Source organism: Marmota flaviventris, chromosome 12, assembly GCF_047511675.1.
Source record: "Marmota flaviventris isolate mMarFla1 chromosome 12, mMarFla1.hap1, whole genome shotgun sequence".
In the NCBI taxonomy this organism is placed as follows: Eukaryota; Metazoa; Chordata; class Mammalia; order Rodentia; family Sciuridae; genus Marmota; species Marmota flaviventris.
Window position 1 is genome coordinate 11,826,671 of NC_092509.1, and position 15,653 is coordinate 11,842,323.

The 15,653-nt window shown below is 51.4% G+C and overlaps 1 protein-coding gene across 1 annotated transcript in view; it reads right to left on the minus strand.

Moving 5' to 3' along the window:
- Pcnx2 (pecanex 2) overlaps positions 1-15,653 on the minus strand; it is a 169,575-nt gene that overhangs the window by 78,516 nt on the left and 75,406 nt on the right. The window contains exons 20-21 of the mRNA XM_027948057.2: positions 5,910-6,051; positions 1,967-2,144 (exon numbers count right to left, since the gene is read on the minus strand). Of these exons, the coding sequence (XP_027803858.2) occupies positions 1,967-2,144; positions 5,910-6,051 (320 nt within the window). The remainder of the gene's footprint in view (positions 1-1,966; positions 2,145-5,909; positions 6,052-15,653) is intronic.

Sequence of the window (15,653 nt, forward strand, 5' to 3'; positions counted from 1 at the left end):
GAGCCATTATCCCAGCCTAAAAGCAGATTATTCAAATGACATGCTAATGCTACCTCAGTCAGAGGAAATAAGAAGCCACTACTTGGGTTCCGTCTGAGAGTAGATTAGTATTTTAATTGGTGCTTCAAAAAGATTCTGGCAAAGTCAAAGTCAACGCCCAGAACAACTAGGATTTTGTGGCTTTTGTTTGGACCACGCCCTGTGGGGCCTACCTCCTCATCCTGCATAGGACAGGGCTAAGTGTCCTCATGGATGCTAAGGATGAGCTAGGCACACGCCTTTCTGTACCCTTCACAAGCCTTTTCAACCTGACACCAGCCCCCAGCCACGTCTCCAGCAGGGACATGCTGGCCCTCGGCTGACCAGCAGGCAGCTGGGTGGGGAAAGCCTGCCTCAGCCCAGCCAGCAAAAGCCCCTGCTCCTGCCATAGCTGGGGAGTCACCTGGAGCCACCTCCTGCACAGCGTGGTGTGGATGGACAGGCCCCTGGCCGCACACCCACACCATGAGCACCTGTCCTTGCCTACTTACAGTGACTTTGGCATCCTGCCCTGCACTGTTCTCTGCTTTAAAACCTCCCTCTTGGCTACAGGAATGGACCCTCCCAATACCAGTGAGACTGTGTCATGCTCCATTGACAGTAAACCGAGGTTCAGAAGGAGGGCACATCTCACCCTGGTGAAATGTCAATCGCTGGAGTTGGCCCTGAACTGCTTCCAGCACCCTTCACATCTGATGCTGCGATCTTGGCACTGCAAGCAGTAAAATCACATATAGTAACCTCTCAAGAGTGTAAGAGATCCCAGGGAATGATGTCTCACCCACTGTGTAAGATAGGGGACTTTGTACTAATGACAAATAGGAGAACATAGAAGAAGCCTGGGTCTGAACAGTCACAACAGGGACATAAACTGACCAGAACCAAGACAGTTCATATGAACAGGAAGCAATGCCTGAGGCCCTGGCAGGCCAAGGCCTGGGTCTGGAAGGAAGTGTGGAAACTGGGGCCCAGGAGAGAGGTCACGAGCAACGACATGGGAACCTGAAAACAGCACTCAGCCAGCGCCACCAGAGAACCTTCACAGCCACCAAGGAGCTGAGGATGGCCACCTGCCCCTGCCCCCAGGAGCTGAGGACAGCCACCTGGGGCTGCTCTCACATCACAGCAGTGTTCCTGTTTTTGTTACTTAAGAGAAGCAAAGAAGACAGGTGGAATGAAGAGAAAACAAGGATTAACAGAGTTGATTCACAAAGACGCCGGGGAAAGACTCCTGGGATCTGAAACAGTCAACCAACAGGATGAGGAGCCAATGTCAGTCCCTGTGGAAGCCCATGGCTGCCACGTTACACAGAGCTCACACATGACAGAAGTGTTGGCAGGGTCCGTCTCCCAGGAGCTATTCCCACGCCTGCCCTGCTGTTCAGGGAGGGGCTTGTCACTGGTCAGACTACACTAGGGCTTGGAGGGGCGCCCACAAACCAGGGGCCTCTTCCTTCCTGTGGAGACACTGGCACCAGCTCACAGCTTTGCCTGGTGTCCCAGAAGCATTGCTCCCTGCACCTTGGAATTCACAGGAGGTGAACCCTCGACCAGAGGCAAACAGGTGGCCAAAACATCCCAAGGGACCCATTGTGGGACACCAGGTCTCCAGCTGGACCTCAAGGGGCAAAGTTAAAGAATCATATTTAATTTAATTCAGAGCATTTGAGATCCAGGGACTCTCTGCCATGAGATTGCTAATGGACACAACGGTCATGAAAATCCACGCCACACTGATTCATTTCAACCAGTGACTCTCAGCAAGCCACCTGGCATGCTGACACTCTACAAGAATTTCCCCTACGTGGCAGCAGAGTGTAACACAACAATTCCATTCCCCTCTATAAACCGCCTACAAAGAAAATGTTGGCTATTTGGTGGGAAACGCCCTTCCCAAGGTCAAGAACACCACCCTCCATTCACTTGCCTTGCTGAACACAATGGACACCATGAAGAAGTCCAGCAGGAAGCTCTCTGAAATATCTTTGTAGTCGAAGTGGAAAAAGATGACGGTGAAGCTCAGGTGCAGGAACTGGTGAACCGGGTTGCAGAAGGACGTGCGTAGCAGCTTCATGCCCGCGACGATCATCAGGAAAATGTCCCAGCTGTGGGAAAGGAGGGGGACCCAGGGTCAGCCACAGCCCAGGATGCCAGGTGCCTCCCCAGGGTTGCTCCTCCCACCAGGGACGGAAGGACTCCCTGGGCATGAGCACCTGGCCAAGGACTTATGGGGTTGAGCCAGGGTGGAAGCCGCCCTGAGTGACCCCTTGCAAATTGTCTCTGCCACTTGGCCTCCCCTGCCCACCTGAGGCCATCTCCTAAGTCCTTGCATTCTTCTGAAAGGACGAAGAGCTCCTCTGAGGCTTCTCTGAAGGAGCGACTGCAGGGCTGAGGGGGGTCCCAGGCACAGCTGGTGCCCAGGGAGGAGGCAGCCTGGACTAGCGCCTCTCAGTTGCATCTCACAATCAGAGGAAATTACTGAAACCATGGCCCAGCATGGGCAGCGTGAGGTTCTGAGTGGAAAAGGACCCAGTGTCATGGGAAGGCCACTCTACACCTACAGGCAGCTCCAGGGTGGTCTAGACTATCTACCACCCTGGAGATTGTAAGCTTTCTGCTCTCCTCACACCCCCACCTTTTTTTCTTAAAATTGCATTCCTACCACTTGTCCCAGGAACAGGGCTGATCATCCGAGGAGCTCAGCAAACAGAGGCAGGTGGAGAAGTTCCCTTCCAAGTCTTGGCTTTGAGGACTCAACTCTTGGACGCCCTCTTGCCCAGTGAACCAGATTTATTAGTGGGGTTGGGCTGTGTGTGCAGTGTGCGCGACCCTCCCCCAACCCCCAGAGGGTAGAGCAAAAACAAAGAACTAGCCGGAAACTGGAAGGGGGGGAATGGGAACATACAGCCTCCCCAAGGGAGGCTGGGCCTCTTGGCCATCTTCCTACCAATAGTAACAAGCCCTGTGGGAACTTGAGCACAGAGTGGGATAGTGGCAGAGAATGGTTACACCTGAGAGAGAATGTTCCCACTCTGGCTAAGTACAAGGCACAGGGACCAGGCTTCATCCCCTAAGCCCAGCTGAGTCTGGGACCCAGGACCTTAGCAGACATGACCATCTTCACCAGAGGAGGTCATTCAGGAAATGCTTCCCAGTGGTAAGCATGATTGACATCAATTAATTGAATACTTCAAAATAGCTAGTAGAAAGGAATTTGAATGTTCCCAGTGCAAAAAAATGATAAATGTCAGAGGTGATAGATATTCCAGTTACCCTGATCTGATCATTACATATGATACACATGTTTGGAATATCACACTGTACCCCATAACAAGTACAGTTATTATGTGCAACTAAAAATAAAAATATATTTTTACAAAGGTGGCTTTTGAAAAGTTTTTTTTATCATCAAAAAGACCTGATGTTGGCAATTCCGTATGTCTCAATCTAATCTTTTGTCTTCTTTCAGAGCTTGGGCCGTGACTGAGGCTGCTTCTGCTCTACCCCAGAATGCACAAGGTTGACAGACTAGTTTAGGCTTCTGAGAAAAACTAGCCCTGGTTCCAAGTGGGTTTGTGGAGAGTGGCAAGGTTTTCTGTGTCCTTGACACAGCCTCATGTCCTGCAGAAGGGGTGCCCCACCACCTGTCCTCCTTTCCCAGAGGACTCCTGATGCCACGGTGACAGCATAGAAAACATGGCGTGGCTCCAGTCACCTTGACAGCAGCACCCAGCACAGAAATACTGTGGGACAGCAGAGCCCTCCAAGGGCCCAGGGCTAAGGTAGCTCAGGACTATGGGTATTTTGGGTTTCAAGGGAGATCAGTGATTTTCTGGGTTATTTAGGCAAAATATAAATGAGGGACAAATCTAACTCTCTGTTTTCTGTGACCATAGTTTGGTGGAGAATTCATTTAACATTTACTAGTGATGATTGGTTATAATTCTGGGAGATTCAGGACTGAGGTTTGGGGCTTTTACAGTGTTGATAGCAATGGCACCGTTACTGGCACCGAGGTCATTGCATGCTTAGGTGAGGTTTTATAGTCAGCATCAGTGAACACTGGCTGGGCCCAGGTGTGGAGCACCAGAGACCAGGCTGCGAAGGGAAATGTCTGGTGAGATCTCATGGTTCACTCACCCCCCACGGTCCATCCACCCTCCTCTCTAACGTGCCCTGGGGATTGGCATTGCTGTTGAAGGATTCACTACTGACTAGGGCAGTGGTTCTCAAACAGGCAGGGGAGGCAGGAACTAAAGACTTTGAAAGAGGCCTCACACTGTCCTGGGAGCGGCTGGTCTGACAGGAAGCCTGAAATCTTCTTCTTTCTTTCATTCTGGATGTATCAGGAACAGAAAAAAATCGTCAGCTTCAGGTTCAGATGGCATCCTCTGGGATCTGAGACTATTCAGAGGAATACCAGTAAGGGACCTCCCTCTGACTTCAGTGTTTGGGAAAACCTGACTGGGCACAGAGACCAACCTGACCGTAGGCTGCACCCTCAGCTGTTTATGTGACCCATGAAGTCCCAGCCTTCACACCTGCCTTCTCTATGGCTTGGCCTGCACTTACAGGCCAGCACAAGGTCCCTGTCCTGAAGTGGAACGGGAAAAGCCCCCATCCTTGACAGCACTGCCCAGGGTAGCACAGTCCCTGCTTTGTTAGCCTGGCTTTGACTGTGCCCAAGATCTGCCTTGTTCTGGGAAGTGGTCACGGGGTCATCCTGGACTGTGCCCACTGGGAGTCCTTGCCACTAGCAGATGCACATGGTGCTCCAGAGGGGAGCTGCTTCCTGCAGGAACCCTGACTCAACTGGGTTGCAGGTCTGGGGTCTATTGTCTGCTGTCTCAGCCAGTGTAAGTTTCATCCTGGGATCTGCCATTGAGGATTTTAAGTACCAAGGGACACAGAATTCTTGCCCAGGTCTAATAAAAACAGGTCTGGAATGGAAGGAAGTCAGAGTCCAATGAAGACAGAAAGGCCGTGGGATAGACCAGTTAGCGTCTGCTTTGTGTGACCCTGAGGATACTCCAAGTCCAGAGGGTCTCAGCGTGTCTTTCAGCCAGCTCATGTTTGGCAGATATTAATGAACATGCTCCTGTCACACACGAGATGGAAAATAGGTCTGGATCAGTGTGCCTGGGACTATGCGTCAGCATTGACCTTGACACACAGCACTGGAGCAGCGTGACTGAGGGGACCTGGGGAAGGACCACTCTCATCCTTCTACTCTAATAATGTATTTGACCAGCAACTCTCATTTTGTCAGAATGACAAATCTGCAAATCATTGAGTAGATTTCCATTTGTAAATTCAGAATTAATTTTAATAGGTGAAACCAAAGACTCCACTCTCCACTGTTAATGATTTGCAGAAATATGGGCATCGTGACAGTGTGAAGTCTCCTGCTCCACAGTTTTAAATTGTGATCCTTCTCTTGATAAATGCAGAGAGCAGTGACAGTGATTAATTTCCCTCCCCGCACCACATGAGAGAATATCTGCTAAGTAGAGTGACAGGAAGCAGTCAGGGAGCTCCAGGCAGGGTGCTAGAAACTCCAGGAACTCCGGACTCCCACTGGCTTCCTCATCTTATTAGCCTTGCTGGCTAAGCTTTGCAGGATGGCTTCAAATCCACTGACACTTGCTCAAAACATCACTGCAAGCAGATCTAACTTCATTTGCACCCCAGGCACTCCACAGTGACGGTCTACACTGTGGGTTTGAGTAAAAGACCACCAGGGCTTTTTAATGCATAAAGTCACAGGTATGTACAAGTTGGTTTCTTCTGCAGCCTGCTGAGGGAAAACTCACTAGGTTCTGAAAACATGTGACCCAAATTGGTATGAGAATAAACCATTTTCCACTTACTGGGTACCAAGTCTCCGGTAATTGCTTATTGAAAATGCATCGATAGTGAGGGCATTCAGAATTATTGCTGGGTACAAGATATATTTTTCAAAACACTGAAGCCAAACATAGAGTCTTTCAAACCACATTAAATGGGCGACATCTGAAAGAAATACAAAAATCACTTAGAACAGTCTCTGATCAAAGTGCTTACGCATAAGTACAGAGAGCACAAGAGACACCCCTTCCGCTCAGGCTGCTGACTGGTGAGGGCACGTCCACCTCCCCTCCAGGCAGCCTCTCTCAGCTTTGCTTCCATGAAGCTCCTGGGTGACAAGGCACAGGTTGGCCCCCAGTCTGCAAGGCGAGGACCAACCGAGTGACCTGCCAGGCATCGAGTCTGCAGCCGAGCAAGGCTGGGGGCACAGCTTGCACAGCTCAAAAGCTTCCCCTTTCATGCCTGGGAAGACTGCTGGGGCTGGGCAGCTTCTGGGATATTCTCTCTCTCTCTCTCTCTCTCTCTCTCTCTCGTTAGTCCTTAAATCCCTGATCAAATCCTTGGGCAATGTACACAAATAAGAGAAAGCCAGCCCCCAAGTCCCTGGCACTGGGACCTGCTGCATTTCCCCAAGGCTTCCTGACATCCTTCCTGAGGGCTGAGGCTTTAAGTCAGGCCCACCCAGGTCACCAGGACCAGCAGGCCCACCCACCATCTCTACCAACCCCTAGCATGTGACCTCAGACTGTTCCTTTGTGTTCCTGAGCCTCGGCTTTCTGTGTCCTACGGGTACCTTTAGAGGGCTGCTGGGGAAGGAGTCCCGCTCCCTGCTCCCTGGTAGGTGCTGGGGTGGGATCCACATGAGCAGCACCTCTTGCAGTCCTCACTTGCTGCTCTCTCTGGGGAGGAGCAGCACTGGTCCCACAGGTCAGAGCAGACTTCTAGGGTCACATTATCAGGCGAGAGGGACACTTCCTCCCAGCCTCCAAGGCCAGGGCCAGGGCTGCTTCCACTACAGCAGTGCAGGCCCAGGGCCCTATGGTGGCTGTCCCTCCCTGTCACACGCTCCTCATCTCCTAGAAACCAGGAAGCTGCCCCTGTCCCACCCACCAACACAGAGCACAGGAGCCTTCTGGAGAATCCACCTTCTCCTCAGCAGCTCAGAGTCTGAATCGGCCAAGGGGACAGAGACTCCATCACAGCCCTGGAGTCACATTCTCAGTGGCTAAGGTGAACATTGTACCTAGGTAATGCACAGTAGAGAGAGGTCCTTGGTGGTGGGGAGAAGGCACACAGTTTGCACCCTGTGGGGTTGCACAAGAATGACTCATGAAGGAGAAACGCACTCTCCCAGAGCAGCTGTCCCCTGGGGTCCTTACCCAGATCAGAGGATAAGTCACCTAGTTCCAGGCAACAACACCAGGATTGCGTGTAAAGAACCTCAGGAAGCGGTGGACACAGGGCGTCCACTCTCCTCGCCGAAGCTTGTTTTCTACATTAGAGGGTGTTGTCTTTAACTCAAAAACTACCTTTGTGGATAAAAATATGAAGAGAAGTTTGGTTCCAGAAATCCCACTTGACAGAACCGGCTGGGATGGGACAGGAACGGGGAGACAGGGCAGAGAGGGTGGCATGGGAAGTAGAGGAAGAGAATAGGCAGAGAAGGAGAGGCGACACCTGAGGGGTGGCAGAGAGGAGAAAGTCCGGTGACCCATGAAGGGGGCACAGGGGGAGGAGAGTTAAGCTCGGGGTAAGGACGCTGGGTCAGAATTCAGCTCTGGGCTTTCTTAATGGATGATGTTTCCTGGGGACAGATTTGGAGATGTGTTATTCCACAATGAATGAATTTTGATACATAATGAAGTTAAGGTCACACATTTTACATACGGATTAAAGTTTTTTAGTCTTTTGTGAAAGTATATGGAAAGTAAGAAAAACAAACATTCAAGACCTCTCCCCCTTTATCCCAGCACACAACTGTGACCCCTTCTTCCTAGAGAAAATGGCCTCTATGAACTGCAGACTGGCGTCCCCACCACCCAGGGAAAAAATGCACCTGCAGACACACCCGTCTGCTCCTCTCCAGGCTGAGCCTCAGTGCCGCGCTGGATCCCAAGCTCCTGGCTTGTGCTGGGCAGTCAGTCCCATGCCCCAGTGGCCCTTCCCAGTCCTCCCCACTGGGAGCACTCTGCACATCCTCTAAGAGCTCGATGCCCTCTCTGCACAGCCAAGCTCCCCGAAAAGCTTGTCACTATCTGACCCTCCCACGTCCACATCTCCTGCTTCCTGCAAAAACTTCTGCCCTATACCTTCGCAGCCACACCTGCTCAGAACTGCACATGCCAAGATGCCCAGGCCTCCTGGCCACCCTGGACACTGGCCACCAGACGCCTGCCTGGTCGCTCTACCGTGAGCCATACCCATCTCTCCAGTCATTTCCAAGCACTCCTCTACTGTTCACGCGTGGCCAGCTGCTGGCCATAGCAGCTCCTTGAGAAGCATGCGGGCAGCCTATTCCTCCGCAGGGCTCTGTCGGGAACACCCTCTCACACGTTTCCAGGGCCCCCTCAATGTGCGGGTCCCTGCTCGAGGGCACATCCTCTGTGGGACTCTGACTACCCTATGAAACCACCTCCTCTCGTCACCATTTCTTCACCCCAACTTACTTTTCTTCATACGCCATATCCCTGCCTGACGCTTGTTGACTGATGGAGTTTGCTTGCTCTCTCCCTCCCCTGAAGCCTCAGCTCCATGAGGGAGGGACTCCATCCCTGGCTCTAGGCCAGGAGACCACCCCCCCGCCCTGAGCCACGGCTCCTCCATAACCTCAGCCCAGCTCTGTGCCATTGTTAGCTGTGCTTACTGTCCTGCTGGGTCCTTTGCCCGTGACATCCGTCCTCGGAGTTGTAATTCATTCTTTCTTCTGGTGTAGGAATCTATGGAGGTGAATTTCCAGGTTGGCTTTTCTAACTTCTGCCAATAGGCACTTGGTTAGGATCTATTGTTCACTATGAGAAGCGTGCCTGGGAGCATCCTCCTATGTCGTGGAGAACCTGCCTGCTCACTTCTGCACCGCACACCTTGGGTGGGGAACTGCGAGGTCACTGGGTACAGGCTTCCATAGCTAATGCTGACTAATTTCCCAGAGTCACCGTGCCAGTCTGCACTCTCACAAGCAGTTCTTTGGCTTGTCCCACGTCCCTGCCAAACACTCTGCAGTGCTGCGTGTGAATGCGATGTGGTCTCACTTCATGTCCCCAACCACTGGGTGGGGACCTTCAGGTCTTCAGTGAGCTCCTGACCACTGTGACACACATGTCTGAGTGCTAGTTCTCCATGGTTGGCTGCCTGGCTCTTTCTCCCAACAGCTGACGAGCCTCTTCCTGAGTCTTAGGAATTCTTGATACATCTGTGTACGGGTCCTTGGTCAGCGCACACAGGGAGCACGCACTCATGACCTGTTTCACGCTTAACAGCCCCTCAGAGAAAGGAGCCCATGACACGAACACATCCACCCTCTCTTCTCTCTCCCAGGGTCTGCTGTCATTTGTAGGAAAACTCATGACCTGCTCCCTGCTGTCCTCTAAGGCCTTTGGTCTGCCTTCCAGGTTTAGATCTGTGAACTCTCTAGAACTGACTCCCGTGTAATATGAAATGAGCATCAAGATCTGTGCTTCCTGTGTCGGTCCTTTGGGTGGCCGCCACTCACTTCCATGGGCACAGCCTGAGTATGATGCCTCAATGTCTCCGTGTGGCCAGGTGCTCTGGAAGGCCCCTCAGACTCTCCTGCTGGAGAAGCTCCTGGACTGTGCCGTCTGGAGATCTCAGGACTGGCCCTTGCTCCCAGGATGGCATCACCAGAGGTGCAGGCCAGGGCATCCCGACTGTCTTCTCCAGAGGGAGCAGGACTCAGTGCTGACCTATTAGAGCTGTCACTCACGGGGATAGCGAGAGGGGAAACTTTCAACTGTGTTTAAATCCTTTGTAATCAATGCACCCTCCATCTGTCTGCTCCCAGGTGGACCCCGCCCCCTCCCCACCTTGGCACTCTACCACACTGCTGTGGACCCAGCCCCACCAGGCACCTGCAGACACCTGGCGCTTCTGTGTATAGTGCTCCTAGCACCAGGGGAAGCTTGCAGCTCCCTGAGCCGTCACTGTGGTGGCAAGGTCCACAGTTGAGCACTGTCACAGCAGTGAGGACACTCACCCCCAGCAGACTGTGCCTTACGTGGCCTAGTACCTCAGTACCTAGTAGGTGCCTGCGCTGGGCTGGGGTTCACTGAATGTTACCTGTTGTCTTAGTGTTTGGGGGAAACTCTGGATATTTAACAGATTTACTTAAATATGGATATTTAAAGATGAATGAAAAAAAAAAACAACAAGAAAACCAAGAGACAGAAAGCAGTCCTTGGAATTGCTTTTGGATTACAGAACAAGCAATTCTCTAACTACATCATACCAGGCATTTCCTATTTTAACCTTTCTAAAGGTTCCCTCAACTACAGTTAGGTTTCTTTCTATACAACATTACTTTTTTTCTGATTTCCAATCTGTAACAGATGGACAGTGTCAGACTGAGGCCAGCACCTCTGAGCCAATCCAGCCTGCTTGTAAAATCCATTTACAGAAGCCCATCAGCTTATGTCACCAATTCAGACAACCTGGGTGAGATTCCTGCAAAAAAAAAAAAAAAGTAAAAAAGATAAACATAACTGACCCTTATCCACAGTGCTACTAGGAAAACGTCTGCATTAAAGACAACGTTTAAGAGGCTCATTGCTGAAGAGCAATGGGACTGTCTGTCTGGGGGTGTCTCAGCTCTTCCAGAACTTGTCACGTTTACTTTCAAAAAAATGACCTTTTCCAGTGGGTGGGGATGGTCCCATGCAGCCTACGAGGACTCACTGCAGAGCATGGCAACAAAATCAGGTTTTCATAAAACTCCACCCATTCCAGAGACAGCAATGGAGTCTGATCAAGTAGAAGCTCGGCGGGATTCAGCACCCAGGCCTGGCGGGGTGTCTGAGACTGAGGTTCCTACTCGGTGAGCCCTTGGCCTGAGCTACCTGGGAGTATGAGGAAGGGGAGAGCCCCTCGGCTCTACCTTGTGGTGTGAGAGTGAGGCCTGCAGGCTGCAGGGAGACCCAGCACTGCAAGGCAAGTCCCAGGGCATCCGCCATGAGACATGCACCAGCAGACAGGCAGCAGGACTGCGGAGGCCGGTCGTTAGGAGAAGGTGACCAAGCCACCCGCTGAAAGCAGAGCAAGACACAGCTCTGCAGGGGGCTTCTGAGGAGGAGTCACGGAACCAGAACCCTCAGATTATTGCCCCTTGAGTCACAAAACCTTCACTAGTTCCCAGGGCCTTAGAGTCTCTGATGCACGGAGATTGAGGACGAAGTAGCCACGCTGCCTGACCCAGCACAGCCGCCACCAGAACACCTAAGAGAACAGAGTATGACCACCACGGACCCCTGCACCTGGAGTGCAAGCCACCACACCCACATGGGGAAGTCAAGCTAGCCAGGAGCCCAGGGAGGGCAGCAGACACTCACAGGGCACCCAGCACAGGTGTGCATGCCAGGTGTGAGGGGAGCGGGGCCATGGGAGGCAGGTCCCAGCACCTAGCCAGAGCAGGGCGGAAAAGTGTGGCAGGGACACTTTGCTCCTGCACTCCTGGACTCTCTGTCCTTCCTATCCCAGAATCCATCCACCAACACCACTGGAATGTCCTAATGAAATGCTTCAGTCTCTAGATGGAGACAGCGTTGAACACATAAGTGGAACTCGCTATAAGGCATCCAGCTGGAGGCAGTGGGACAGGTGGCGGGGAGGGTGACGGGGTGGGTGGGGTGGGGTGGGCGCAACGCAGGGCCAATGTGCATGTGCAGAATGCCCAGTGCTGGGGGGAACGCGTTCTTGCCTGTGGGGTGCCCACGGAAAGCCAGCACACGGGAAAGCTCACAAGCATAGCACACGGTGCGTGTTTGCAAGTCCCCACAGGGTCTCCCTAGGCATAAGTCAGAAAGAAAATCTGCAGCGGTATTTTATAACTGCCTTTCCATTAATGTCCTGAATATGCAAAGAGACCATAAAAAGACATTATTTGGCATTATTATTTCTCTCTTCCCTGGAAGATGAGGCCCCCGAGGAAAAGAATGCTAACTAATTATGCCATTTACATGCTTATATATGACTCGTCACAGTTGAAAGCTTTCTGCTTTCTTAAAGGGTTTCAGGTTGTGTTTTTAGATGCTCTTGCTACTAAAATAGGTCCTCCTCAATAATTAAAAACAACCCAGATCCTCAGGATGGTTTAGCTTTACAAAGACGACCTTCTCCAGTTCAGATCCTGAGTTGGGACTTGAACTGCAAGGACACTGGGTCTCCTGTTTTACTGGGAACGGGGGTGGGGGGGGGGCAGATCACAGCCCGGGGTAGCCGGGCACTGCAGGGGATGGACGTTGCCTTGTCCGTGAGCAGTCCTCCCTCCTGCCTCTCCTGCTGGGCCATGGCTCAACCTGGGATGTCCTGAGCACCCTGGGCATGTGACCTGTGGCTTCTTCTCTAGAAATGGGCTTCGCTTCCAGACGCAGTACAGAGAGTAACTAACCAGCAGGCTTCTGATCAGACCTGAGTCCCTGCGCTGGTGTTCAGACATACTTTCCAGGAAGCAGCTCAGTGCATGAGGACAGTGTGTGCCTTGCTGTGCTAGTTCAGCCGGGGCATCAAGCTACTCCAGCCACTCTGAGTTAAAGAGGCTAAGGACAGCCACCCAGGTCCTATCTGCTAAGGCCAGCCATCTTCCTCTCTGGAGGAAAGGGCAAGGAATAGTCCTTCTACTGTTCCCCATGGCATACCCATCGCACAGACAAGATGAGCCCCGAGATCCAGCACAGCATAGGATCTTGAACTCACTGCCCCTCCTCTCCTGCTCCTTCAGTCATTGCCACCCATGTTCCACAGATCTCACACCTACCATCAGGTTTCAGTCACCAAGGAAGGTCTTGATGCAGGTCATCCAGATTGGACCACCCCTGTGACAGAAATCTCAAAACCACAGGACACAATTTCCCTTCTTAGTTACTCTCCTTATATCAAAGAAGACATTTGGCATTTGTTTTTTAGGGTTATACAAAATTACATACAAGAGGAAGTGAGGGGAAAGGGAAAAATAATACAAGGGGGAGAAATGAATGACAGTAGAGGGGGTAGAGAGAGAAGAGGTGAGGGGAGGGGAGGGGAGATGAGATAGTAGAGGATAGGAAAGGCAGCAGAATACAACAGACACTAGTATGGCAATATGTAAATCAATGGATGTGTAACTGATGTGATTCTGCAATCTGTATACAGGGTAAAAATGGGAGTTCATAACCCACTTGAATCAAAGTGTGAAATATGATATATCAAGAACTATGTAATGTTTTGAACAACCAACAATAAAAATAAAAAAAAAAAACCACAGGACACAGACATCCAGATGATAAAGGGTGACCAAGTGCCCAGCCCCACAGTGAAATGTGAAATGCATAGCAAGGCAAGTGGCAAAGGGATGTCCCCTCTCCATGGGGGATGAGGGAGTACACTCATGGGGCTCTCTGCTGCCTAGGACTATGCTAAAAGCTGCTCACATCTCGTGTGTATTACTCCAACCCACGGTTCTCACATCTGGGACTCCAGTTGTAGACGGTAGGGGTAAGCTACAATAGTTAAACACAGCCAGCTCAGGACATGGCCAGGATTTGTGTCCACTGCCCTGTCCCAGAGACTGCTCTCTGGGTCTGGACGCTACAATTTCTCCTACACTCCCCAAGAGCATCCTTCAGGAAAAACCTGGTCACCCCTAAAGGGCCAGGAGTCAGAGAACATCAGATGTCCCAGCAGCAGCAAACGCCTCAGAATCCCAGTCCAGAGCCTGGCTGGGCTCGCTGCAGACTGGCCCTCAAGCGCAGAGCAGATGAGGCCCTGCGGGTTTCCTGCTCCTGAGCTCATCTCTGGAGAGACTGGGGGGAGCTGTGCCTCCAAAGCGGCTGAGCAAAGAAGCAATGACTCAGAGGGAGTCTGCAAAGTGGGTGGGTGAAGACTGGAGCCAGGCCACCAAGCTGCTGGAGAAGCTGACACACACAAACACAGGATGGGGAGAGAACACAGGATGGAGCCATGGTGCACCCCAGACTCGCGAGAAGGCCAGGGGTCCATGGTGTGCTCTGGACTCGAGCAGACAGCACTTAGACCTTGAAGCATGTGCTCAACAAGCAAGGGAAGGCTGTACTGGAGGAGGACGGGAATGCACCATGGAAGGAGGACAAGGGGTGCACCCTCTGTCCCAAAGGGAAGCCTGGAGACCAGTGAGTCCAGACCAGAAGGAGCAGACCAGCTCGGGGCCACTATTGGGAAGAAGCGTGGCAGATGCCAGGAGGGACACTTGGAGGGCAGGGAGCGATTCTTGCTGAAGAGGAGGAAGCACAGATGGAGGAGTTGGTGACAGGGATCTGCTGCTTTTTGTTATAACTTGTTCCATTTTCCTTTTCTTGTTTTTAATTTTTTTTTTAATTTAGAGACAGGATCACTCTAAGTTCTTAGAGCCTCACTAAATTGCTGAGGTTGGCCTTTAACTTGCTTCAGTCTGCCTCAGCCTCCCGAGCTGCTGTGATTACAGGCGTGGGCCACCAGGCCCGCCCTTTCCACTTAATTTCTAATGCTATATATCACTTTGATGAAATAGCTAAGGTACTTTTCAAATGAAAATTTAAAAATAAAATTAGAGAAAGCATTTTCAGAACCATGTTTATCACATGCAGAAAACAGTCTCTCTGCAAATTGATTGACAAGACTTGCTAAACTGCAAATAAATTCACTGGTGAATTACAAATCTGTGTCAGGCATGGTGGCCCCCACCTGTAATCCCTGCAGCTTCGGAGACTGGGGCAGGAGGATCGCAAGTTCAAAGCCAGCCTCAGCAACAGTGAGGTTCTAAGCAACTGGGTGAGACCCTGTCTCTAAATAAAATACAAAATAGGGCTGGGGATGTGGCTTAGTGGTAAAGTGCCCCTGGTTCAATCCCTGGTCCCCCCCACCCCAAATAACAAATTTGGGACTCACTAGTGAATTAGTGGATTTTTGAAATTTATAATTTAAATTAAAAATTTCAATTTAGGTGTTTTATAATCTATTCAATCCTTTATTCATGTATTCTAATGTACCCCAAATTGTAACAAACTTCAGCAACTAGTGAGCTTTTGGGTACGAGTCACAGACAGGTGCACTTGAGTCCTTTGACCCACCTCAGAGAACTTATAAAGTCAATGTCACTCATCTGTTCACTCCACCAATGTCTGCTGAATACCTACTTGATGCCAGGCACTAACCCAACGTTCAGCTACACAATTCCACAGACTTCCAGTTTGCATTTCCACTGGACTGAGGAGGCTGCCCCCGCCACTAGCATCTCCCAGTCCCTGAGGCTTCCGTGTCTCTACCTCACGCCGCACATCCCCGAGCCTAGCAGCCTAGCCCTCCCACAGCACAGGCCCCTGGGCGTTCACTGGATAGTAAGCTCCTGGACACCAGAAATAGAGGTGGTCATTCTGTGTCACTGTTCCCAGGGCGTGGCATCAGGTGGGGACCCGATGACTATTTCCTGAATTAACAGAGAGTGTGGTCATGGGCATTTCCGGCGGGCACGGGCCATACAATAACATGGTCTTCCTGGGCCCTCTCGGCTCCACCAGAACCCAGGTGTCTGGCAGGAGCATGGCCATCAG